General features: G+C 39.3%; 2 protein-coding genes across 13 annotated transcripts in view; one reads left to right on the forward strand and one right to left on the reverse strand.

Annotated features, from left to right (window-relative positions):
- Window positions 1-435: 435 nt before the first annotated feature.
- Window positions 436-8,023, forward strand: CCDC28A (coiled-coil domain containing 28A). 2 transcript variants are annotated; one of them, XM_075498831.1, is made up of 6 exons: window positions 436-541; window positions 1,444-1,638; window positions 4,343-4,506; window positions 5,503-5,657; window positions 6,163-6,185; window positions 7,467-8,023. In XM_075498831.1, exons 2-6 carry the CDS (start codon window positions 1,481-1,483, stop codon window positions 7,519-7,521), a joined length of 555 nt encoding a protein of 184 aa, XP_075354946.1. In that variant the 5' UTR covers window positions 436-541; window positions 1,444-1,480; the 3' UTR covers window positions 7,522-8,023. The 2 variants fall into 2 exon arrangements, with proteins under 2 accessions (XP_075354946.1, XP_075354947.1); XM_075498832.1 differs by lacking the exon at window positions 7,467-8,023 and having other exon boundaries at window positions 6,098-6,177.
- Window positions 8,024-25,005: 16,982 nt separating this feature from the next.
- Window positions 25,006-26,617, reverse strand: part of REPS1 (RALBP1 associated Eps domain containing 1) — a 69,063-nt gene continuing 67,451 nt past the window's right edge. For all 11 annotated transcript variants that reach the window (XM_075498843.1, XM_075498839.1, XM_075498842.1 and 8 more), the window contains one exon: window positions 25,006-26,322. In XM_075498843.1, coding sequence (XP_075354958.1) covers window positions 26,254-26,322 — 69 coding nt within the window. In that variant the 3' untranslated portion in view covers window positions 25,006-26,253. The remainder of the gene's footprint in view (window positions 26,323-26,617) is intronic.

Raw genomic sequence — 26,617 nt, forward strand, 5'->3', positions numbered from 1 at the left:
CGCCCTGCCCGCGGCGGAGGGCTCCCGCCCCTGTGGAGACATCGAGGGCAGAGACAGCTGTCCACTCGGAACCAGCTGTGCCCACAGAGACCCGTGCCCCCCCCGCCTGGCCCTCGCAGCGCTGCAGGAGGCGGCTGGCGGCACCGCCCCTTTCAGCCGTTAACGGCTGCTCCGGCTCCACCCGGCACGGCCCCGCCCCTGCACGCGGGGGCGGGGAGCAGCCCGGCCCTCACGCATGCGCAGGGAAGCGCTCGGCCCCTCCCCGCGCCGACTTCGGTGGCCTGCGCCCGCCCCGAGCCGGCCGCCCCTTGCCGCGGGGGATTCTGGGAGTGGTAGTCTCCCTGCCCGCCGCGGGAGTACCGTCGCCGGGAGGGGGCGGGACTCCCACAATGCATCTCGCAGGGCGGGCCGGGCCGCTCCGCCCCACATGGCAGTCATGTGACCTGCGCGCTGGGCGGAGCTGCCGCTGCCCCGAGGGAGGGGTGAGGGCCGGCGAGGCCGGGGGTCCGCGCGCCGCTCCGGGGGCGGGGCCTGCCCACAGGTAGAGGGCGGCCGGGGGGCGGGGCTGGCCGGGGGCGGGGCCTGCGCTTCGGCGGCCGTTTAACGTTCGCCGTGGGGGGAGAGGGTGGCGGTTGGCGGGGGGTGGCCGTACTCCGGGAGTGAGGCGGGAGGAAGCGTGACGGGCAGCGTCGCAAGTCTCCGTGCTAATAAAATGGCGACATGTGGTAGCGGCTGTCTGTGCCGCAGGGCAGGGGTCGTTACTCCGGGAGGTGGTGGCGGTGGGTCCGGAGCTGGCAGCGGCGGGGAGGCGGCCCGCAGCGGGTCAGCGGTGGCGCCCCGGGTTGGCATCGCTGTGCCTGCAGTACCCGCTGCCGCCTCCGCCGGACGGTGCCTTTCAGAGGAGGCGTTCCCCCGGGCGAGAGCATTATGAGGTAGCACCCAGTAACAACACATCTAATAGCAGCAATATAGCGTATGTATTATTGGGTAGCACCCATCAATAGCATATGTAATCGCAGTAATAACTCGGCATCAACTGAGTTTTGACAAGGCCTCTCCCTTTAGAGGAGGTTGTTTGGCAAGGATGAATCACAGCATCCTCATGCCACCGTCGTTTCCCAGTATCTGATTGGCGTGGACTTGAGCAGTCACCGTGTTTTCTAGCAATAATCCATGGGACGCAAAGCTCGAGATCATTTTGAGGTACCTGTCAGCTGAAGCTGACGCAGAAGATTTTAATTCCTGCTTGTTTTGCTGATCAGGCAGGCCTGGGCAGCTTCTCCTGAAAACTGGAGTCTCTTGTTTGAAGAAATGAGTAACTGCTCATCTTGGAAGACACTATAAAACTCTATTTCCATGCACTGTGACCTGTTTTTCCCCTTGCTTGTATTGTAAGTGCCAGTTTTAATGTATGTTTCTTACTTGTTTGTCTTCGCTTTGGAGGAGAAGAAATTAGTCTAGATGCAATAAATTGGAAGAAATGGAAGAAAGGAAAATCAAGAGGAGGAGCCCCAAATCATCTACTAGTCACCCTGCTCAGGTTACTAACTCCAAGAAAAACTCAGTGCCAGTCAGTAAAAGTACAGCCTTTTCAAATCCTGCACCACAGCCTGCAGTACAAAAGCCAAAGTTAAAACGGTAAGCTTGGGAGCATCTTGCAAGCTCAGTGGAAGTGAGACCCAAAAACCTGCCAATGCTCAGACAGTCTAAGGGGTGTTTAGACTGGCTGGGGCAGAATGAAAAGAGCGAGCTTCAGACTCATTAAAATTTTTGATGACGTGTCTGTTCTATCAAAGCGATTTGTGTTTAATGCAATATAATGGTTATTTTACAGAAAAAGAAGGTGCTCTGTGTTAGCCTTGTAAGCCTTGTAAAATGTTACACAGTGCTGTAGACTCACACTGATAATAATTTAGCTGAAGAGATGATAGCCCAATGTGGCTGGTGAAAGACGAGTCGGGTGATCAAATATGGCAAATGTGGGCATCGTATGGGAGATAGCAGAGCCCCAGAGGTACAGCTGTGAGGAGCAAAGAAAATATTACGACTGAAAGGTTGGAACTCACAAGTAGAGCAGGAAATGAAGGACGTAAATTGAACAGGATGAGCTAGACCTGGAATTTCCGTGTGTTTCTTGTTTGGGGACCCATCAGTGGGAGCAGCGGTAGCTCCCAGGCCATACTCACGAGCAGAGGGAGGCATTCAGCTCTTCAGAAAGTACCATTTTGGAATAGTTTGTGTGTTATTGATGATGCATCTATTTCAGTTTGAGATTGTTAATTTTCCTGCATGTTAGAAAATATATTTCTTGGCCATGGCAGATACAGTAGATAAACGAGTGAAGAGGGATTTTAAAGTGGAATGTTAGCTAGAGAGAGGCAGCAGAGTTTATTGATCTGTAAGTATTAGCTGAAGATTAAATACTGAACTGTCCTCTTTGGCACAGATAGTCTGTTTAAAGGACCCAGTATTGGCCTGATGGAGACATAAGGCATTTCTGCGATGTAAAGTCTATACATTTTTTTTCAGGGAAAATGTGTTCATATTTTGAGGGAAATAATAGTAATACTGATGTACTATAAAATAGTGGTGCCTGCAGCTGACTGTACAGTTTATTAAGACTCAACACTATTCTGGAATGTACTAGACATTAATTTCTTGTAGCTCACAATATTGGCTAGAGAGGAAAATGTCCTTTTTGCTTTAAGTTTTGGAAAAGGACATTCTTGCTCAATTGTGAAGTGATGCTTACCAAGCAGTGATAATACAGACAATTTCTCAAACTCTCCAAGTGGTAATTGACATAACAATGCGAGGATGAACTGCTGTTACGATGGTGGAGTAGGAGTATTCAATTCATTTTCACCTCATCTACAAGAATCTAATGAAATAAGTTTTCCAGGAGCAGTAATATATTGTATTAAACTTCAGATACAGCTGGAAAAAAAATCAGTGACCTTTCTGGCATACAAACCTTTCTTGAAGTCTGAAATTGAAGCTGAAATAGCCAAATTTAAATCTAAATTGAGACGTGTTGCTCTGAGTTGAACCAGATATTATAATTATTGGACCGTTAGTTGTTCCAGGATATAGACTATGTAGTCTATACGATGTTTATAGACTATGGAAGCTGTTAGGCTGGAAAAAGAATTATTATTTCGTATAGGAGAGAGAGAATTTGTGACTTGGAGAGCACGGGAGTATTCAAGGGAAGGGTGGAGCTTACTATGCTGTAAACCCTATTATCTTCACTAATTAAATAAAACCTCTTTACTAAGCCTGTGATTTTTTTTAATATCCCATAGTATTCTGAATTTTAATTTTTAGGCTCAGAATTTTTCACTGAATCATTCTGAACAGACGCTCCATGAGGCTGCAGAAGCAGCCATGCCAATGTGAGAGGAAGGCTGTGTGCACATGTGGATGGGCGAATCAGGGATGAAAACAGCCCCTTACCTGAATTGTATTAGGTTAGGATGCAGTCTGTCTGTCTCTGGGTCAGAGATGGAATATGCTACTTCTTACTGGTAATTGAGCATTTAGCTTCATATTGATTGCATGTTCATTTACATTTATAATGCTTATTCATTTTCATTCATGTAGTTTCTATAGGCACATGGTGCTCTGAACAAATTTTATGTCTAGAGAAAAATGTATGGATCCAGGAATTTTGATGGTTTTGTTGCAGAGAATTCTGAGCACATTCAGCATGCGTTCAGGCATGGACTAGTTCCATTTAGTATGTGTTAGAGGACTGGGAGATTGCTTTTGATGGTGAGTTTTGTAAAACTGGTATGTTACTTGAAGGTGGGAAGCAGCAGCTCTAGGAAAATTTACCTGGAGGCAAGGTCACCTTCCTGTATAGGTTATAACAAGTTGTTTTCCACACTGGTTGCAGCCTATAGGTGTTTGCGACAACAGGAGTATATGATTGCTGTGGGTTTTTCTCTCTGGCTTAAAGAGAGTTTGCAGATGCTTTTTGGGTGATTTTATGTGGATAGTGCCCCACCCACCATGTGTCATTGTTGGGTAATGGTCCTCGTTAGATTATTAAGATGGCTGTTACATACATGTGCTCCATTGCTGTTTCCCACTATTAATAGGAAAGCAGATTGTTGGAATCCTTCATTTTGCAGTATCAAACTGACAAGATAGTGATGTTGTTCTTTATTAAGACAAACTGGTGATCCATTTTTTAACTTAAAAGGAGTGATTGAAATATGTATTCTATATTTTCCATTTCATTGTCAAAGCCCAGATGTACACTTACTTACATTTCAGATTCTCAGCAAAAGCAGGAAGTAATCTTTTTTTATTTTGTTTAATTATTTATTTTTTTCAGTGTAATAAAAGAGAAAGCCAAACCTCCAGGAGGCGAAGCAAAAGGGGCACAGGCAGCACCAATCCAGCATTCTTTTCTCACAGACGTATCAGATGTCCAGGAAATGGAAAGGGGACTTCTGAGCCTCCTGAACGACTTCCACTCTGGCAAACTTCAGGCATTTGGTAAGTGCATGAATTGTTTGTATACAATAGTTGTTTTTATAGCTATACGATGGTAACATTTGCAAACAAGCGTGCTGTATGGACAGACTACCAGTTTGTCATATTGGACTCTGCCATATGAAATGAAGTTTAACATAATTAATAGGTCTTACTGCATTTTTAAATTATACTCCTGTTGTAAGGTTGTCTTTGGTGTGAGATTATTCAAATGCCATTTCACTGTTCCTTCCAGCACGGCTTACCAAAGGCAGTACCTTGGCTTATGGATTTAAGATACCAAGTTTAAAGCCACTTATTTATGATAGATAGTATAGGAACAATAAGAAGTAACTGTATGTAGCACCAGGTTTTGCTGCATGTTAACACTTTAGACTATTGGTAACAACTTTTATGGAATCCGATGCAAGTTGCATTTCACCCAGCTTACCCTTCTGTCTTAGCATCTTGCTATTCTTAATACTTCATAGCTGATGGAGGTTTCAGAAAAACCATGACAGTCTCTGCTTCCTTTTTTTCCCTGCACTGAATAGAAGGATGCATATGTGCTTTTGCAAGTTTAGTGTTAGGTCAGCATGCCACGTTAATTCCATACCGATTTTACAAGAGAACCTGAAAAGTCTGTATTATAGAAAGCATCAGTTACAAGAAAGAAACCCCAAGATTAATCAAAATTAGAAAGAAGGGTTATTGTGATCGTATTTAAAGTTAAAAACCAGGGCCTTCCTAAATCAGAGATAAATTCAGGAGTACAGAAAAACCATGTATATTCTAAAAACCAGTTAGTACATTCGGTAGTTATCATAAGCTCAGCACAACACAACACCAGACAGGGTGACAGAAATTTCAGTAGTGAAACAGGGAGAAATCACTGAGAAAGCAAATTACCTTGTAAATTTGCTGTTTAAATTCCTCTTCTCTGATGTAAAAAGCTGCATCTTCGCACTTTCATTTGCTCTCTCAGGTTTCTTTATCTAAAGCTGTTGCTTATCCTTTTAGGAAATGAATGTTCCATAGAGCAGATGGAGCATGTGCGGAGTATGCAGGAGAAACTTGCTCGCCTCAATCTAGAGCTCTATGGGGAGCTGGAAGAACTCCCTGAAGATAAAAGAAAACTAGCCAGTGACTCCAATCTGGATAGGCTGCTATCAGATGTAAGTACTGGGAAGGCAGAACACACAGAACTTTGCCCACAGAACTCGGCTCACGAAACCACCACTACTGGGTGGGCAGTGATTTACAGTTGAGGAGAACACAGTACTGTAACGAACCAAGACATAAGCCCTACCCTCATCTTGGTTTTGAGAAAACACCGTACCTTTTTTTCTTTTTTCTATAGGCTGCTGCTTGTTCTGGTGAGTGGAGCAGTCTAGCTGTAAACTATCTGAGGATGTAGGCCTGTTTAGAGACAGCCAATGTACCAGGGAGTTATGACCATTTTCCCTGTGGTCCATCCTCCCACATCTGGGGAAGACCACACAACAAGGAATTTAGATTGTATATTCTACACTTTCAGTTTCTCCTTTCTCTAGTGTATTTCCATAAAAACCAAAACTCTTAAAATTGTTTTAATGTATTTATTTCATCATATCAGCATAATTGTTGCATTTATTTAAGTAACAAATGCCATTTCTGATACTTTCTACATTTATATTGCAGCTAGAAGAACTGAATTCATCTATGTATCCTTTTCCTTAAATCTCTGTTTTGCATTATAATTGTTAACAGTAATCAAATGACAGTATATTTCCCCAGTAACTGGTGTCTTTACAGGAGTCAAATAGCTTCAATAAAGTCCTTTATTTTAAAGTAGTACTGTAATACAGCATGGATTTTAGGTTCTTCAAATACATAAATGACTGGATCTTAACACTTCTAATTACAGGCTGTTTTTTCATATGATGATTGTACACTTTAGGCAATGTGTTGACAGTAGACAGCAAAGCCTGTCAGAAGCAGGGTCTTTCTACATGCTTCTTGCTGAGACATTCTGGAACAAACATACATAATAATATTCCTTCTGTTGTACTCAGAAGTGTTCTGTCCCATTGATAAATTAATCCTATTACCTTTTAGTTTTCTCTAGAAATATATGCAGCTTATCACTGACTTTACTGTGAATAATGGACTGACCTAATTTTTTATTTCTAGGGCGAGATCTACAGTTGAGTCAAATACTTCAGCAGAGCTTTGATAATTTAACAAATCATAGAATTATTTAGGTTGGAAAAGACCTTTAAGATCATCAAGTCTAACTGTTAATCTAGCACTGCCAAGTCCACCACTAAACTATGTCCCTAAGCACCACAATGGCACTTCTTTTAAATACCTCCACGGATGGTGACTCAACCATTTCCCTGGGCAGCCTGTTCCCATGCTTGACAGCCCTTTCAGTGAAGAAATTTTTCCTCATAACCAATCTAAACCTCCCCTGGTGTAACTTGAGGCTGTTTCCTCTCATCCTATCACCTAGAAGAAGATAAAGCTGAATGTCTTAGCTTGTCTTTTACATCATGCTTTTGATAAGCTAAGGACACAGCTGAGGAGTGTTGCATTCAGTTTATACTGCAGTCTAGTTATTCCTGATGTTACACACTTTGTATGCATCAAGGAAGGTGGGACTGGTTTGGGACTTAAGATACTGCACTGGTATATACATTCTCTGTGTCTGTGGAAAGCTGTTTAAGGCTAGGTCTTAAAGAACACAAGTGGAATGTGATAATAATAGTGATAAAAATAATCTGTCATCCCCCCTGATCCACCAGCTAATTCTGGAGGTATGTAATGCTTAAGTCTCATCGAGGAAGATTAATCTACTGGTTAAGAACTAGCACAGGACTTAATAGAACTGAATTTATCTGGACTGGTGCATAGTCACAGGACTGAGCATAGTTTTGTGTAACACTATCTTGTTTATACCTTATCTATGTGTGAAAATGTTATTCCTTAATGGTTTGCTTCAGCCAAAAACTACATTTAGCAGATGCTCAAGACATTCCAAATAGTGCCACGGGATGAAAGAACAGCTTTGTCAATTTGGATTCTCCCAGAAGCTTTTCTTTTGTTTTTCCTGACAGTGGAAGCTGGAACAGTTGTTGGGTTGGTTTGTTTTTTTGGGTTTTTTTTTTTAATTTTAATTTTACACAACGAAGAATCAAAGTGCAAATCCAGGTGTTTATTTTTGCACATTCCTCTTTGGGCACTGCATTATGTCAGGACTCAGTATCTAGAGTTTTAAGTAGGTGGTTGTGACGCTCTGCTTTCTATTATTGCCTTATTTAACTGAAAAATTGGGGAAACGTGGAAGTACATTTCTTCTGCTCAGTGGTGTTCATATGGTTGAAAATGATATATGTATATAAGTTCATTAGCATTTCTCCAACTTTTATGAAGGTAGCGATGATGTTGCCTTTCTGATCAGCATGTAGACAATCTGCACACTGTATCTTTAGTGTTTTGTTGATCAGTGATGCCACAGATTAATTTATTGTTAATAAAGTAAAACATGTTAAATATCTGACGTTTCATTTAGAGAAGTTGCTATCTGTTCAGCTGCATTAAGAAGATACGAGTTCTTGCATGGTCAGAATGTTTGCAGAGTTTACTTTTTTTCATTACTGTGAATAATTATAAAATGTCACTAAATTAGAACTAGCATGCATGCTAGCAGTCCACATAATTTGATTAAGTATTGTGACATTCCAAAATTGGGTAAACAGTTATTGTTCAATAAATCCAGTATATGCAATTTTGTAGTCATTCCTATGTTATAAATAGTCTGGTATTAATTGGTATCATCTTTGTGTTCACAGTCAGAGAAAAAATTCTCTATTAGTGTAAAATCAGGCTGGTTTTAGAGCCAAAATTTCTATCCTGGTCCATCAGACTATGCCTTTGGTTCTAGATTTATTTTATATTCAGCTTTTAGGTAATACATTCAGATTCTATATTGTATATACTTACTGCACAAGGAATGAAATCTTTATCCTTCTACTTGAGAGCAAAGTTTTCATCAGCCCGAAGTGGGCATGTGGCCAGGGAACAAAAGATGCCTGCTGTTTGGCATCTTTGGAGAAGATGCCTCTTCAGCCGCAAGATGTACTTGTGGATTCCATTAGCTCCAGCTTCTTTTGGAATCACACGTAGTGCCAAGTCTGCACTCGGCAGCTGGGGATAGAAGGATCATTTAAACACCACAGTGTGCTCTGGCTACAAATTCAGCCTCAAACACCATTATTCCCTGCCTCACCTATCAGGCAAATCTCAATGACTAACGAACCAGTAGGGATCCCAGTTGGGCTTTTCCTTTAGCATGTTCTTGTTCTTTACATGATTGATCTCCTTGGTTGTTGAAATTCTCTAGGAGTTTTGCATGCTGGTAAAATTACCTGCAAGTCCCAGCCTGCTGCTGGGTATGTACCTGTGATGTGAAATCCAAAGTCAGCTTAGGAGAACTAGGATACAACATGCTCCTCACAAAATGAAGCCAAGTTCCCCCCTCACCCCTGCTCTCGAACCAATACTTGGGCAATTATCCTTTCTGCACAGTAACTTCTCACTGTCAGCACTACGGCCTTGTTCCTGGGCAGACTTCTGAACATCAAGCAAGAGAGCAGCGTGACTTAGCTTCATGCCTCAAGGTGTGTAAAGGTGTGATGCTAGTTACAGTGGCAAAAGTCACTAGTAGAGCTGCGTTTATACATGTAAAATGACATTCTCGCAGCTCATTTTGATTCAGGAGGAGAGCTATACCTTCACTAGCAACTTGTTGCCAGTGCAGTATATTGCAGCACTGCAGTGCATGCTGGTCCCAAAACACACTTTCAACCAGTAGGTTTTCATATTTAAGCTATTCTACAATAAACAGAATTCTTTTTCCTTTTGGGGCTCTGTCATCTAACTCTGCTCAGGCTTATGACTTCAAACACATTTCAAATAATTTACAAATGTGTGGTCTGTTGGATGTCTTGATCTCTAAATTTCTATAGCAATTTATGCAAGTACATAACACACAGGTGTAATTCGAGATATGGACAAACAAATACCTTTCTCGAGTAGCTGTTTAGAATTATACAAGAATTAGCACCTTTTTCTTCAACCGCTTTAAGCCCACAGGCAACTGTAAGTCACAAAGAATGCACTGATTGCAAATAATTGAGGAGTTAAAATTGTCTTATCTCCTCCTGGATACACATTTGCATCTTCTGCACAATCCATTAATGGCTATGCTCATTACCTTTTGGATTCATATAAGAAAATTTTGTAGCGAGATCTGAGCTTCTTTTTAGGTGGTAATAAACTAATTGCATTTCTAGGCTCTTGCAGGAAAGAAGAAATCTGCTGTAACATATTTGTGGACAGTCTTTTGTAATTACAGAAGTACGTAAGTGGCTGCATAAAATGAGCTCCTTTTCTGTTACCTTGTTTCCTGAAGAGTTGTTTATGGAGAGCAAAGTGTATTAACATTGAATGTTTCCTGGCCTAAACTCACACTGATAAATGGATACGGTGTTTGAAAGAAGACGTTCTTTCCTGCATCACTGATCTAGATTACCTCACTCCAAGAGACATCTGTGGAACCTCAATGAACCAAAAAAGAAAATAAAAATCAGCAAGAAAAGCTAGTAGGAAAGGAAGGTGTCTTAGAGAAGAGGATTTGGAAGAGATGGGGAAGAGATGTGGCCAGCATGTTGAGGGAGGTGATTCTGCCCCTCTGCTCTGCTCTGGTGAGACCTCACCTGGAGTCCTGCGTCCAGCTCTGGAGCCCTCAGCACAAGAAGGACATAGAGCTGTTGGAGCGGGTCCAGAGGAGGGCCATGAAAATGATCCGAGGGCTGGAGCACCTCTCCTACGAGGACAGGCTGAGAGAGTTGGGGTTGTTCAGCCTGGAGAAGAGAAGGCTCCAGGGAGACCTTATAGCAGCCTTTTAGTACTTAAAGGGGGCCTATAAGAAAGATGGGGACAGACTTTTTAGCAGGGCCTGTTGTGACAGGACAAGGAGTAATGGTTTTAAACTAAAAGAGGGTAGATTTAGACTAGATAGAAGGAAGAAATGTTTTACAATGAGGGTGGTGAAACACTGGAACAGGCTGCCCAGAGAAGTTGTGGATGCCCTATCCCTGGAAACATTCAAGGTCAGGTTGGACGGGGCTCTGAGCAACCTGATCTAGTTAAAGATGTCCCTGCTCATTGCAGGGGGGTTGGACTAGATGACCTGTAAAGGTCCCTTCCAATCCAAACCGTTCTATGAGATGAGAGTCAGTGGTATTAAATAAACTGCCTCTTTCTTCGAAAATATCAAGACAAATCATTAAGGCAGACATCTTTTGTTTAGAAAATATGCTGAACTCTAAAAATAAGTTTTAACATAAATAGGTACGGACTGATTATTTTTCCCTGTAAGTTTATTAAAATGACAAATGTATACACACGCTAACATACCCATGCTGAGCTGTGTCTTGACATTCTCATTTGTGTAAAGGAACAGAAACATAAATTTATCAAGGCCTACTGACCTGACTGTGTTCAGCAGATTGTCTTTTACAACTATAGAAACACAAAGGTACAAGGAGCAAAGGCATAAGGGCAAAGTAAAAAAACAACAAAAAAAAAAAAGGCAAGCCTGATTAAAGTTGGATCATGACCATCTATAAATTTAGTTCAATCGGCAAGAAATCGGAGTATTTACTGTAGAGTTCCATGGCATATTAGAGCCTTATAAACCACACACAACATACGGAGATTTCACAACTACATTGCATTCTTTGTACTTTATATTGGATATTGATTGTTAGTGCCTGTTCAGTATCCCCATTGATCCCAATTCATCATGGTTACATTGCAATTCAAAGTATTTCACCTTTAACGCAGTACATACAGGGATTCTGAAGCATCAGTCTATGATGCTTAGCATTTTTCATACGCTTCAGCTCTTGAAAATGTATTTGTACTTTTAGTTCTATTCATTACAGAAATTTAAAAATGCTACCTCACTCTCTTCAGCTTCCCAAAGCAGACAGAGAATTGAGTGTATCTTTTTTTTTTTTATTTCATGAACACAGGTTCATGATTTTCGCACAAGTTCTACTCTCACATAATAAAATGAAGGAAGTTACACATTTCCGATAAAAGGCAATAAAACCCAACTCCTGCCCTAGGACAGGAGCAGATGTGGGGATGCTTTGTCCACATAAAGTCTCAAGCTTCTCATGAGAAATCAAACCTCCTGTTTTAATGGGGATAATTTCCCCAACTATTCCCTTGTGTAAATACAGGCTATTGTAGGTGTCACAGGTGCTTTGAGGGTACTTTTTTCTAGGAAGGAGTTGCCCAGAGCTTACCAATCACAGGGAAGCTGGGCACAGAGCTCACTTCTTAAAAATGAAGACAGCAGCCAAATTTGGACTAGACTATCCCAAACCACACGAGGATGCAATAAGGCTTACTGCATGTTTGAGTTGTTTCTTCTAAATGCACTTGCATTTCATCACTCCTCATGCCATCGAATCTGGCACCTCATATCAAATGTCACATATGTGAATCAGTTCTGTCCGTATGCAAACACTGAGTTCTGAGTTCAGAGACTGTTCAGGATTACTAACACAGAGCACGTTTTAGCCAGCAATACTGGACATTCATTCCCTTTTAACTACAAATAATTAAATTCACTGTCAGCGATCAATGCCTTGTGCAATCTTACTGTCATCATCACAAAACACAGGCTTTATTTATCACAGCCCTCTTCACTCACTAAAACAACCCAGAATATTTAGTATGAACAAGTACATACCAAATCCTCGACTGACTGCCCAGAAGTACCATGCAGCGTAAAACATTTGATAGCAGGAACAAGAAGACATCAGAGCAGGCCCCACGTAACAACTGCGCTGCAAAGGCAGAAAACATTTTTATTAGACCTGCATCAATAAAGCAGAGCAATCTAAATACAGTTCTAGGCTTCAGCTGGCTCATAGCGTGGTGTTGTGACAGGCTACCGATTGTTACAGCGAATGCAAACGAGCTGCAGATCAGCCGGCACACTTTAATTTGTAGGTACCAACCTAGAAAGACTTCATGCTAGTTGCATGTTTGCTTCTCTGCTCTTGAGAATGTGCTACTATTGCTACACCATATTATATAATTTATTTACAATCGTTAAAAGCTTGCAGGAAAAAAGTACTCCTCCGAATCACATCCTTTCAGCATTGCTTTTGAAGAAAACAAAGGATCTATCTATGTTAATCTGGCAGCAGGGAAACCAACTGTATCACTCTCTAAAAAACAACACTCCAGATGTTCCAACTACTGGACGTAATTTCAACACAAAATATAAAGCAACTCTCAGAATGCAATGGTTAATACGGGTAACAGTATACTGCACATAAGAAACAGCATCAAAAATGCAAATATCTGCGCTCACATGATTTGGCTTTTGGTGCACAAAAGCTTGATGGAGGAGCTCAACTTCTCTCTTCAAACTAATTACCTAGCTGACACATCTTTGCCTTCTGATGCAGTAGGGATTGTTGTCTTCTGCGCCAGAAGTACTTGCAGTGGACGCACTGTAAAATGCAACATCTTTAATTTAATGGAAACCATGAGGGTTTTATCCTAAGAATGTGACTGAAATCTGAAGTTGGCAGACTTGGTTTCTACGGCAAGGCAATGTCTGGAAGTACCAGACTTCTAAGTTCCAGATTGGCCCGAAACAATTGTTCTCAGAAGCTCATGAAACTACCTCAGCAGATCTAATTTAAACCTACAGCCATGGATTCAGAAAGGGATACAAATACAAAACAGCCGTCCCCTCGAAGCAGCCTAGCACTCAAGAGGTTGCTAGTCTGAAATGGAAAACTTGATAGCCATTTCTTATTTTTTGTCACACACATTTGAAAGTTGTAGCCCCTTGGGAGAAGACAGAAGTGTGCCAAGTGTGGATTTACAAGGAAAATGATTACCAGTAATTTGTACTTTACAAACATCAAAAGCATGTTTTTAAACTCCCTGCTCCCCATGACAACAGCACTGGAAAAGGCTTTCTCTGCCATCAAACCCACTAAGACATGGTATAAAAATAGAGTGGCTGAACTGCCCAAATTTATAAATCTGCAATCCCACATTATTAGGTAATGAAGTTGGTTTTTCTGCCAGAAAAGTTGGGTCTTCAACAGCAAATGAAAAACGTGTTACAACAGAACACACTATTACTTCTGTAAATGTTTTTAGCCAAAGAACTGCTGGTGAGCTGGATCGGGAGTAGAAGAACCACCCCAAAGGCCCTCTGTGGGTAGGCTTTCAGAAACATTCTCAAGCCTCCAAAATTGTGCGTGCTGGGAAAAAAACCCAGCCTGGCAGGGCTGTAACCTTGCACGTTAGGGTGCTACTGACTCTTCACTTATTCCCCCTAATGAAAAAGTCTAACAAATAGCAGCAGGGTTTATCAGTGGGAGATTTTTAAAGCATTGACTCTATTGGGCATTTGCTTGGAAAACAACTCTACAGCACGTATTTTCAAAATCCTCAAGTTTCATTTTTCAAGTTTCACTGCTAAATTAGGAATGTACCATGTCATTTTGAAAGGTGTGTAAAAATGGGACACCCTCAAGTAGAGTAAGGAATGGAAGTAAGCCGTTCCTTGTTACTATCCAACTCTTCAACATGATCATCACACCTCTTTCACATGGATATCTGTTTAGACTGGTAAGCACTGTCTTTATGCAGAATTTGAAAAATATTAAAAAGATGCAAACTTTAAAACAGCTCCCTCTATAGCATGACAGCATCAGGGAAATTATTTGTTGTCTCTAATCTCCAGCTCACTTCAGTAGGTTAACTCCGTAAAATAAATGCTTTTTTTACAGCATGAATATGCTAGAAGGAGGGAACCCAGCAATGCCATTGCTAGAGTCCCTTACAGAGCCCATACATCATGCTTTGGTGTCACCTACTCTAGATTTTACATTGCATCGCTGTAGTGGCATGACTTCCCATTGCTAGTGCAGACACAGAAACCATGTGCACGTGAAAGCAGTGCCACTACAGCGATGCAATGGAAAATCTATAGAGTAGGTGACAAAGGCTTCCCCCCCGCCACTCACCCCAGTGAGTAGGCTGGGGACGGGTGAAAGGCTGGGAGAGGACACAGCCAGGGGAGCTGACCCCAACTGACCAAAGGGATATTCCTGACCTGAGCAGCAGGAAGGGATGTTTGCGGTTATGGCATTCATCTTCCCAAGCAACTGCTACGTGTGCCAAGTCCCTGCTTTCCTGGAAATGGCTAAACACCTGCCTGCTGCTGGGAAGTCGTGAATGACCTGGAAGAAACAATAGCTTAGTTATTTCAATATCTGTTCTCACATTAACAACTTTGTTGTGCTATCTATATTTACGCAATGTTTACTTAGATGATTGTCCCTGGCTCTGATACCAAGGCATTCCTCTCTTCTTCTCCCTAGACTGGAACCCTTATTAGCAGTGTCTTGTGATAAGGAGCTGCTGAACACAGAAACTACTTGCAGAGACTGTCTGCTATTGTTTACAGTTTTTTCTCCTAGTCAGAAGGTCAGTCTATAAAAGACTGACCAAGTACAAAGATCAACACTCCGCCAGAGTAGCACTAGAGCCTATATTGCCAAGCTGGGAGACAAGAGAGCAAGGGATTCTCAACTGGCAATTCTCACCATTTTTCTGTACAAAAGGCCTTAAGTAAAACTGAGCCTGAATTAGTGTGCCAGCAAACTCAGATTTTTCCTTTTAAAACTCCCAACATGATTAAACATTCAAAAAGGCATCTCCCCAATGAATAGCATACTCCAGGCATATCTACTGATTGATGGTCTTGTTCTCAGACCAAGTGCATGATGTCTGGATCCTGAAGAACGATAAAAATGAAAGCTGCAGTTCATGACCTACAGCCAAGAAAACCAGTTTTAAATTAATACTTCTCCTAATTATCCTTCTCAGCTAGGTTTTGAAAAACAGCGACACAGTTTGCATAACGCTTACTAAGGAATTAAGGCCAGCCACATTTAATACAATAAATATTAATTTCCTGTAATAACAGTGTACTTTACAATTTGTTTAAGCAGATCTCAGATTCTGGAATAAATGCAGATCCCTATAATGCTGCTTGGTTCTCTAAAGAGTCAGTTTAGTTTTGATAATTTTTAGCTTGATTTTTAATTTTGACCCAAAACAAGGTTTATAAAACAGTTCTTGCATTGTCTGTGTTTGACTAGTCAAACAATTGCTTGAAATGCTTTCGTTTTCAAAGTCCCAAAATAAACAGTCTGACTATTAATATGCAACATTTTTTGAAAAGAATAGCTTAGCTCTTACTTACAACTTAGCTCATTTCCTTTTAGTTTTGAGTAGGAATCTGCAAGTTGTTAAAGCCTCATCAAGCGCTTTTAACACATGCAAACAGCTAACGGAAGTGGATGAACACAGCTCAGTTTTATGAACTCTTCAACATAAACAACATGCAGAAGTCACTACGTACAGTACTGGGATAAGGACTGCATGATTAATCCAACTAAATATCCCACTGACTCGTTCGTGGATAAAGCGATCACCTTATTGTCGGCTAATAAAGAAAACCAGTTAGTATTTGCTTTTTTCCCTGCTACACAATTATTATATACAGAGCTCAGAAATTATCCCTGCATGGAGCGTGACTTGGTGCATGCCTGCAGGTGTCCTGCTCTCTCTTCAGTACAACCTGTACCCAGAGGCTAGCTGTCAGTTAATCCACCTACCTGTCAGTTCTTGGGGTTTACCTTCAATGTCTGTTTCAGGTCAAATCAGTTTCACAGCTCACCGAACGTTTTTAAAGGACATTCACACCTCTGTCAGAAAAAACACTGCTCAGATTGGAGCCATGCCAAAGAGAAACACAGATTACCATTGGGCTCTTACAAGAAAAGGAGGCGTGAAGATGTATGAGCCAAGTTTGCCGCTTGTAAGCTTGTAACTACAACCTGTCGTGCAGGATGGATTCAGACTCTTACGGCTGGGGACGTAGAGCCTTTAAAAGCATTTTCTCAGGAGTTTGTTACTGCTGTAGGTTTGATAGCATTGCTAATACTTACTTTAAAAGCTTTTACCAGAATCTTTCTAATCATAATCATTGTAACACATACATATTTAAGACTTCTGCCAGTCAAAAAGGATGACGGAAACTATAGTAGCTAGACCAATGAACAATTCTAAAAGCTTATGCAAGTAAATAAACAATGTATTTCCTACTGAAATGCAAAAAGGTTTCTATTTAATTCTCAAACATATCACAGAAATTAAGATACCTCTGAATCACAGGGCTAACCGCAAGATGAATAAGAACATGTAAATCACTAGATATAGTTACAAGGAGTGAAATTATTTTACATTGTTTTCTGTATATTTTTAAACTACAGCTTACTATATAAATGCTAGAAGATGAAAATGACCAGGAAAATAGACATAGAAATGCACATACCAGTATTTCTGTAGAAAGTGCTACTTTTTGCAAAGCAGGTGCCTAGAGATCAGTTTTATTTTGGAAAAGCAGAATTGGTAAGCAGAATTCAGAGCTGAATGCCTCAATGAACACATAATTTTGATTTGTGTACTTTTAACAACAAATAATCCTTGCCTTGAATTCAATTCCCTGTTGTTCTTGTCCTCTGATCAAAAGAAAACACACCTATAGATTGGGCAGGGGGGGGGGGGGGGGGGGGGGGGGGGAGAGATGTTTTTAAAATAATTTTGTTTAAACCATCATCAGAACAAAGTGAAACTTCAAGTGCTGCTGCATTTCAGCTGTTAGTCCCTAACACTACAGAAATTTAACACTACTGAGTTAACAGCACCAAAATTTTATTCAGCCTCAGAGTGAAAAGTCCTGTTCTATGCAGGAATACAGAAAATACACCTTTCTTCAAACACCATTAACATGACATTTTCACTACAACTTCTCATCTATCCTAGAGCAAAATTTAAAATGTTTTAATAAAAATATTTCACTAATGGCCAGGGCTGCTCTGCAGTTTTAAACTCGAGTTAGGTTGTTGATTTGACGTGTTGCCCTGTATTTTCTTAGTAAACACACAAGCTTTTTTCAGGTTCTCTGCATTAAAGGGATAATTGTGTCTGAATAACTGCAGGACAACTTTTCAATTATGAGGTCATCGCCCTTCTGTTTTTACAATTATGCAAGTGTTAAAAAAAAAAATCTTTTTCTTCTCAAGCTGTGTAAAGCAATTCTCTATTTTATCCCCTTACTGTATTGTTCTAAACCTCCCCCAGTCACAGACCTTCTATTTTAAAGTTACTGTCTGAAACAACTAACTCGGATTTTAGGGTGAAGACACAGCAGACACATGAACCAAGCTTGCCAGGGAGCTGCTCACAAGTGAGAAGAGCTATGTGCGAACACTGGAAATTGTGAAGGTGGTTTATTTTATTCCATGGCAAGCAGCATCCAAAGTCATGTGAATGTTCAAGCGATCTTCTCTGACACCACGATCTTACAAGTGACTAAGTGTGCCCTAGCAACTAAGACAGGCAAGCAAGAATCTGCTCAGAAGAGCTGCTGAGATGGCACCCGTCATCTCAAGTGACTGAATGCTGCCTGGGGCACTGCACTGAGCTAGGAGCGGTTACTCCCATTTTGCTCCTACTGCTGGCTTTTCACACCCCTATCCCTGGAAGGTGGCTGTTTTTCTTTCCTTTAACGACAATCTGTAGCAGCAAAAAACCACAAGTCAAGAGCTCTGATGTATCCGAAACGACTGCGGCTCTGATTCTGCAATGAGACCTGACGTGGCAGATTTCCATATTAGCACTGAACTTTGCTGAAATAAGGCTCTACACAGAGACTTGTGGCACACTTCCATGAGAGCTGCAAATCTCTTTAAGTTAAAAAAACTCCCTATGACATTTCTAATGGCTGACATTAGATCTAAAGTTTGAATTTTAAAAAAGTTAATCATTGTAACAGATCATAATTTTCCCCCCTCCTGTTTAGAAATACCAAGATTAGTATGAGACCTCCAACATATAAGTCTTTAATAGTATTAAACCAACAAAAACCAGAACATAAAACCACCGAGAACAAACTAAGTTTTCCCACAAACTGGAAGAATGGGACCAGAGCAAATGAAAGAAAAGGAGTAATTTGCAAATAATCTGACCACCCTGATCAATGCAGTATTGCAGCACTACGCCAAAGGCCAAAATACCGAAAAGACTGAAAATTTCAAAGTACTAGAGCAAATACAGTCTAACAGTTAAGCATGTGCCAATACAAGAAACATTTATATGGAACCCTTAAAATTGCAGTGCACCTGTGAAAGAAAATAGGGGTATGTTAGAAGAAAATGAAAATCAGCATTCCAGGTTAAAACCATTCAGACTACCATTGCCACAAATAAAAATTGTTTCAATTTCTATCAGGATTTTCAATCTAATTTAATGTAAAATAAAAAAACCCAGAGAAACTACAAGAAAAAACTAAGCATTTCTTATTTTAGTTTTAAAAGTTGGCAATTCAGCTGGTTCCAAATGTAACCTTGGCAGACCTACTTCAACTTTCACTAGTTTTACAAGAAAGAATATGCAACCTAGTTGAGAAAAAGTCTTTCTTACTTTATACAGGCTAAAAGTTATAAGCATCTTAATACTTTCAGAACAGTAGCAAGGGGCCAGATAGGCTACCAAATCAAACAAGGTTTGAGATCAGAGCTGTACATTTATAAAGCGTATTGAATTTGTAGAGATCCTGAGGATCTTAACAACAAAACCAGAAACATCTCACTGGGTTAGCTCCTAACTCAAGAATGAAAAAGGATAATTAGTCTTAATACTACAAACATATGCCAAGCACCAGTCTAGAAAGAGAAAGTAGGCTGGAAATCTTTTTAAATTAGTAAAATTAGTTTTAAAAAGCCCAATTAACTGGGCTTATATTTTACAGGATAACAATTTCTTTTGTTCTCATTTGAAATCTAGGCAGATCTTAGATATTCTGACAGAAACATTTCCAGAGTAAAGTCAGCCCAGACCTTAAGCGAATTAAGTTCAGTCTACCCCTTCAAACACGTACAAACTTCTCCAGCAACATGCTTTATCCTGCAGACTCAGTAGTTTGCAGGGTAAAGTTGAGATCAACAACGGAAGTCCACATTTATCATACTGGAAATGAAAAGGAACTTCTCACAGCTTGTCTGGTAGAAGAGTTAGTTTGAACGAAGGTTTGATTCCACAGGATCCCATGTCAAGACTGAAATTTTCTAAAGACAACTACAAGCAGATTGTAAATCCAGATGAAACAAGAATGAATTTTGTATTAAGACTATTAACTTGATGCAACTTCACAGCAACTAGATGGACTGTACTACTGCAAGTTTGCATCAGGCTGTACTTTCACCTTAAGGTGTCAGGAATGCACTTAAAATCCAGACTTAGAAAGAAAGCTGCATGCATGCACAATTTCACATGTCTATTGGTAAATTTATATGGCCAAGTGAGGAGTACATGGAAATTCACATAATTCACTGAAAGGCTCACCCAGTAAGTTCATTTTGAAATTACCAGCTTGATCATTCAAACATGTGGATGCAGCATAAAATCATATGCTATTATGCAAGAGCCTATCACTGCAAATCTCAACCCTATTCCTACTTAATTTAAACAGACTACGTAAATATGTATTCAGACTTACAATTAAGCACATAGTATCAAGTACCTGAGTCGGACAATAGCACTACACCTATAGCTACTGATACACACAGTTGCAAGCTTCCTTTGGATCCAGCATTCAATCTATTTGCCCCCATTTTTCTCTTATCCTTACTGTTGGCTTTAAAGTGTGAGGACACAAACAAAATAATACGTAAAATAATACATCATATCTATTTTCAGTTCAAATTTTGGTAGTACTCACTTTGTATTAATTCAGATCAGAACAGTCTTGAGTTGGGACAGTTGAAATGTAACCCCACTTAAATCAATGGATAACATTTTTTTCCACAAGTGGAACAAAAATTTTCCTACTATTCTACATGCACAGCTATTTGCAAAAAGGAAGTTTAAAGCTTCAAAGGATTCCATTGTTTGAAAAGGCTACAGGAGAAAAGGATAAAAAACCATAAGATAACATTTGATACTTTTGGTATGTCAAGTTCTAAGAGATTATCAATTTTAGCATGTTTCTTGGTTAGCGAGTCCACCTATACAAGCAACTTGGTGGAAACTATAAAAATCCATCAAAATGATCAGCCTCTTAATTTTGATAAAATGATATGTGAATTAATACTGCTTTTCCATGGGAATTTTCTTGCTTCAACACTACTTTATCCCCAAAGACAAAGTGCAGAGCAAACCAAGGAATATATTCCTTTTAAGTACCCTTCTACAGCAAAAGGACTTCTTCATTCTTCTGTGACCTCTTGGTTCCTTCTGATCAGAAAGCAGGCGACTAAGTTCCTTCATGAGGGCATGAAAGACAATGGGATTCAAGCTCTAGGAGAAGGGTTTGCTGTAAATTGCAGCACTCTTCTTCCAAAGGCAGGGATACATAACAGAAGAGACAAGTTAAAGTTGGAGGCACATCACTTCTGCATTTTCTGATAGAATACATTGAATTACAACTTCCTAAAAATTCCTTTCATAATCTTTTTCTTGAAATACATACTGTATTTTCATACTTAGACTGAACTCAAGCTTTGTATCAGTTCAAGAAGATCTGCAAAATAAGGCACAACAGCAGTTATTACAGAGCGCTGAATTTCACAGCACTTTAATGAAACACACTCCTAAGATACCACAGGGGTTCCCAAAAGTATTTCAATGTCTGCTGAGAAGTCATATATTGCTGAAGCCACCTACTATACATACCTTTTTGTTAAGTCTGACACAACCAATCACGTATGCTAGACCTTCAGAAGCCCCTAACAAGTGTTCACATACACAAGTGTTGACAGTTTACAGCAACTGTTGTAATGCTTATTCCACTCCCTGCTCCCCCAACTGCATGTCAGGGTAAATCACTGATTTTAGTGCCTCCTTTCTCAATATGCAACTGTTCTTTCAAATGCTAGTCTTTCTCATTTGCCTTTTGAATGGATAGCAAAGACAACAGGCTCCTTGCAGAAGAGTTCCTGATTCAAAGTGCTGTTTCTTACATTTAACTTGTTCTACCCCATGGACCGTACCCTCTTCTGTCAGTTTAAATGCAGTCTTATTTGAGCCAAAGAGAGAAACAGTTAGACTTCTGAAGCTAGATGACAGAAAGCAAAAGCCACCATTGCTGCTATATGGGATATATCAGTTCACATGCATTGTAGAGTAGGATGTATCTCTGTTTCTGTGAGCTCCTCAGTAGAGTGGGAAACAAATACTCCAGTCATGTAAGGTTCCACAGCAGTATTGCTAGAATTTGTTTTTTCATCAATACATCACTGAATGTCAGATTAAATTGCTTTCACTATTGATGTTTTATTCATTTCCTAGGTCACTCATAATCAAGACCAGTCAAAACAACAGAGTAATTTCAACTGCTTCCACATTAGATGCATTCTTAATATCTGTAAGAGTGAAAATGTCAAGAACATATTCTACCAGGGATGGAAGAAAATTCATGTAGCTTTCTGTGCTACAGTATGCTGTCGAAGTGCAACAAATAGTACTAATAGTTGCCTCAGACTCCTGTGAAAAAAAGATTTATATTTTGCTTCGGTACTAATTATCAGGACAACACTGTATAGTCTCATTTGGTTATTAGTATATAGACATTTTTAACATTGTTCCTATACAACTGCTAGCTAGTTGTTTTCAAAGACTATTAAGAGAACATAACATTTACAAATTTTTTGTTATTAGAGAATAAACTCCTTTGTTTTCATGTGTTTTCTTCTAGAAAGCTGTATTATAAATTAGTACATCAATATGCATGGCAAAACATGCTGGAATTCTGCTTATGAAATTAAGTTGTATGTCTCAAAAAATGGAACTTAGGGGAGTATAACTGAATACTCAACTGCACACAAACCGCTTTGTAAAGTATTTAAGCGATTTAAGCATGCAAATATGTTTAAATACATAAGTTATTTTTTAATCTTCCACACAGAGTAAGAATTGCATTGTTATTACTCACTTGGGAGTAACACGTTTTTGTAACGTATTACTATTTCATGAAACTACATTCTACTAGAAACTAAGACTAGAATGAGTCTGGAGACAGGGATATATTTTTTTTTTCTTTCAGGAAAAAGTAAATCAGACTAGGTCATCTGTAAAGTTGCATTTAGAGACAAACTCTGTGCATAGCTGAACCCAGGAGAGTAACTCAACTTTGCCCTAAACGTAGACCAGAAACACAGCACACCCCATCCATAAGGGACAGAGACATCTCACACAAGAAACAATGTCGCAGATTTATTTTTAGTTTTAAGTTTTTATAACCTTAACTTTGTTTATCCCACATAAGACATTTTCAGTAATAAGAGATCCTCTAGTTCACGTACTATACAATTGCAAGTAAAATGAGGGGCACGTGAAGTACAAAAAAATTGAAAATACTAGCTTACATTGCGTAGACTTAAAATACTGCTCAAAAAAAGTGGCTTTTCAGCTTTTTACCTTTGCAGTTTGGAAATCTTCTCTGCAGTCCAAAGATAGGCAATGAATGGAGAAAAAAGCAACTCCAAAGAAGGTGGAATGAAGAAAGAGGCACATTAGTAGGGGAAACAAAGGAAACGCAAATAAAACGAGAAAAGAGACACTCCGCCAATCACAGAGTCCAAAGAAAAGCATTTTGCAGGTGTTTCAGAAATGCATGCTGCTGTCCATCCATTCTAGCTGGGTCCATGAATCACACTCCAAACTATTTAGTAGTCTACATATACACCTGCAATATAGAGAGTACACCTCTTTTACAGTACACAATTCCTTGCCCCAAAGAGCTTACAATCTAAGTTCATAAAAAAGAATGCATCAAGTAGCTGGATCAAGATCAAACAAATGGAGAAGACAGGGAAATCATTTTATAAGGGATTAAAGTTGCGTTACATTACTAAGCGAGGTAACTTCTGAACATCATTGGCAGTGATGTTCTTAAGACATAAGTGATTTTTCAGTTAGAAGTTCTTCTGACCATGAAAAACTGGTTTAAAACGTAATGAATGATGCATTAAAAGTAATCCACAAAAATTCTTAAAAATAGACTTGTTGACAAGACACAAAAATGTTCAGATTGCCTAAGTTCCTCACTCTTCTAACTTGTCATTCTGCTAGAAAGATATGGATGTTACAGAAATTCATATGTACATGTCACATTGGAATGTAAAAGGCTTTTTACATTTAAGCTTAAAATGTTAAATTCTGATTTAAGAATCCTGCTGCTATAAACATAGGCTTAATACTTAAATATTAATATGAAAATAGTCCTATTTTAAAAATGTATTTTTAACTTTAAAATAAACTATGGACAAGATACAGTTGGTTTGAAATCAACATTCTTTGACTACAGTAAGTGACCCACTTTTTTAAACACTGTTCTTGCTTCTTGGCAGCTATAATAGAAGTGACTAGTCCATAAACTTTAGAGTTTTTTAGTTTCATTTTGGGTTTTGGTTTGGTTTTTTTGTTTGTTTTGTTTGGGGTGGGTTGTTTTTTTTGTTTGTTTGGTTTTTTTTCCCCCTTAATTTCTCTGGTTATATCTTACTTTTTAAAGTCAAAGTCTTGCACTTTATCTACTAATTGGCAAGACATAGTTGAAATGTAATTTATATGTAACCTTTGTGCCCATTTACCTATCATTTCTTAATCCATTAACATGCAAATAGAAAGTATCTTCTTTTCATGCAACTATGACGTGTGTCTTTCATACCAGGGTATCTTGCTTTGGATTATATACATAAGCCCTCTGCATCACTTCCATGCCATTTGGAAAAAACGTTGGAGTAGTTATAGTAATAAAAATTAACCATAATTATCCAATCTGTAGATGATAACCAAAAAGAGAAATACTTCTTTTTCACCTTAACAAACAGCATATCCAGTGAAAAAATCTGACTTGAGCTATCCTTTTTTAAGGGAAGCAGATGTTAAGAGAATTTTATTTAAGCATAGAAGTGAGACAGTGAGGATAAGGACTGCTAACAGGCAACTCATTTAGTTTTAATTTTGAAAGGTACTCTCAAGGAAATCAAACCAGAAACGAAGACTAAAGAACTATGTATTTCTTTGACCCAAGTCAGTACTAGCATTCACTTTTTAGAAGTTACAACTACATTAAATTTGTTTATAGGAGGATACAAAAGGAGTATAGCCACAGATTACCAAGAGAATTTGATCACTTCTGACCAACAGCTAAAAATGAGGGAAGAAGATGGTGAAGGGATTATGATCAACTGTTTCTCTTACATGCCACAAAATTACAAAAAATTCCCTGCAGACCTGTAATAAAACCCTCCCCGCTATTTAAATGAGTTTCAATTCCCAGGTAAAGATGAATCAACAAAATTAAAATATTGTGCTGTTTTATTGGTGTAAAAATCACACAGTTGCTAGTTCTGATTCTGCAGAGATACATCCATGCAGTTAAACATCTATGATCCCACAGCCAGAAGAAGCCATTAAATAGAATATCTGCTGTTAGTCAGCAATTAATGCAAATTTACATATGAGATCCAAAGGTGTGTATCATACAATATACAACAAATCCTAATACAGTACATCAACCTGAATAGCAGGATACACTCAGGGAACTCTGTTAATAGTGAAGCCTGTCTATATGCCAGAGAAATAAGGCCTGGAAACAAGATGACAGAAGGTACCCCAGAATTCCTAAGAAGCAAACTGTTCATTTTTTGTTTTTATTTTTTTTTTTTGCTGGGAATTAGAAGTTTATAGAGGTATTGACACATTACTTGACAATACAATTTGTTATAGTGAAGACTGGTGGACGTGATCTGTTATTAAAAGGTAATGTGCGAAACATGCAATTACAGGTGGTGCTTAGGTAATGTGTAATTAATGTGTCAGGGATTTACACCCAACTCTTTTCACAAAAGGGAGGACTGAAAAAGGTCTGTTTGATAGACTACCAATTGTACCATAAATCTTTATATGCATGCGGCTGAATCAGGATCATGAATGGATAAAATGTGAACACCTGGCAATCTGTGGTTACATACTCTATAATGTATGCAACAAAAACACAACATCAAATCCAGCTGATATGGCAAACAGCCTGCAAGAACTCTTGAATAAGTTGGTTTATTGCAAAGAGGCAGGCTTTCTAGACTTGTGAACGGCAGCTTGGGAAGTAACACTGGCTGATGACAGACTACTAGTTTTTTCTCTTTTCTGGCACAATAAAATAAATGCCATAGCGAAAGAAGAGTTTATGTGCTTAAAGTCAACTGATTAGCAATCCTCTTCTGCAAAGATATTTCAATGGAAAACCACTAAAAAAATTCCAGTTGGAAATTTTGGCGACAAACTCTGCAAACTCAAGTCCAACAAAGATCACAGATGCCCACAGAAAATGATGTGAGAGGCAGTGTCACATTCAAGGAAAAAGTTTTTTTTTTTTTCTCTGTACTGAAATTAAAATACTTAAATACAAAAGTGGACAAATTGACAAAACAGAACCACAACATTTAATGTAGAATACAGTGCACTGAGCTAGATGCATGGATCTTTAAATAGGCTTTGAAACCAATACCCCTTTCAAAATTAGTAAATTCACAGTTAACGGCAGTAGGCTTAGAGGTGAGAGAAGGGTCGAAGTTGTTCCAGTTGGACTTCCAGGGAGATTCTCTCTTCAAGAACATCCTACAAAAGAAAGATTTTCTACTGACTGTCCACAGGGAATGAATATTAAAAATTTCCTCATGCAATCAAAACCAGTAAATGTCAGCTTCACTTTTGAGAACTAATGTCCAGGTCTTTTCTAGAATCTGGAGAACTCTTCCCATAATCTGAATAGAAGATTGGCTAGCTAGTAATTATTTATAAATGAAAATCAATACTTTGCTCAAAGGTGAAGCCATTTAGTGTTTCTTCATTTCTTTCAAATCACCCAAACCCATGAAGTTGTAACCAGCTGCAAACCCAACTATAATATTTT

The sequence above is a fragment of the Mycteria americana genome, chromosome 3, assembly GCF_035582795.1.
Source record: "Mycteria americana isolate JAX WOST 10 ecotype Jacksonville Zoo and Gardens chromosome 3, USCA_MyAme_1.0, whole genome shotgun sequence".
NCBI lineage: Eukaryota > Metazoa > Chordata > Aves > Ciconiiformes > Ciconiidae > Mycteria > Mycteria americana.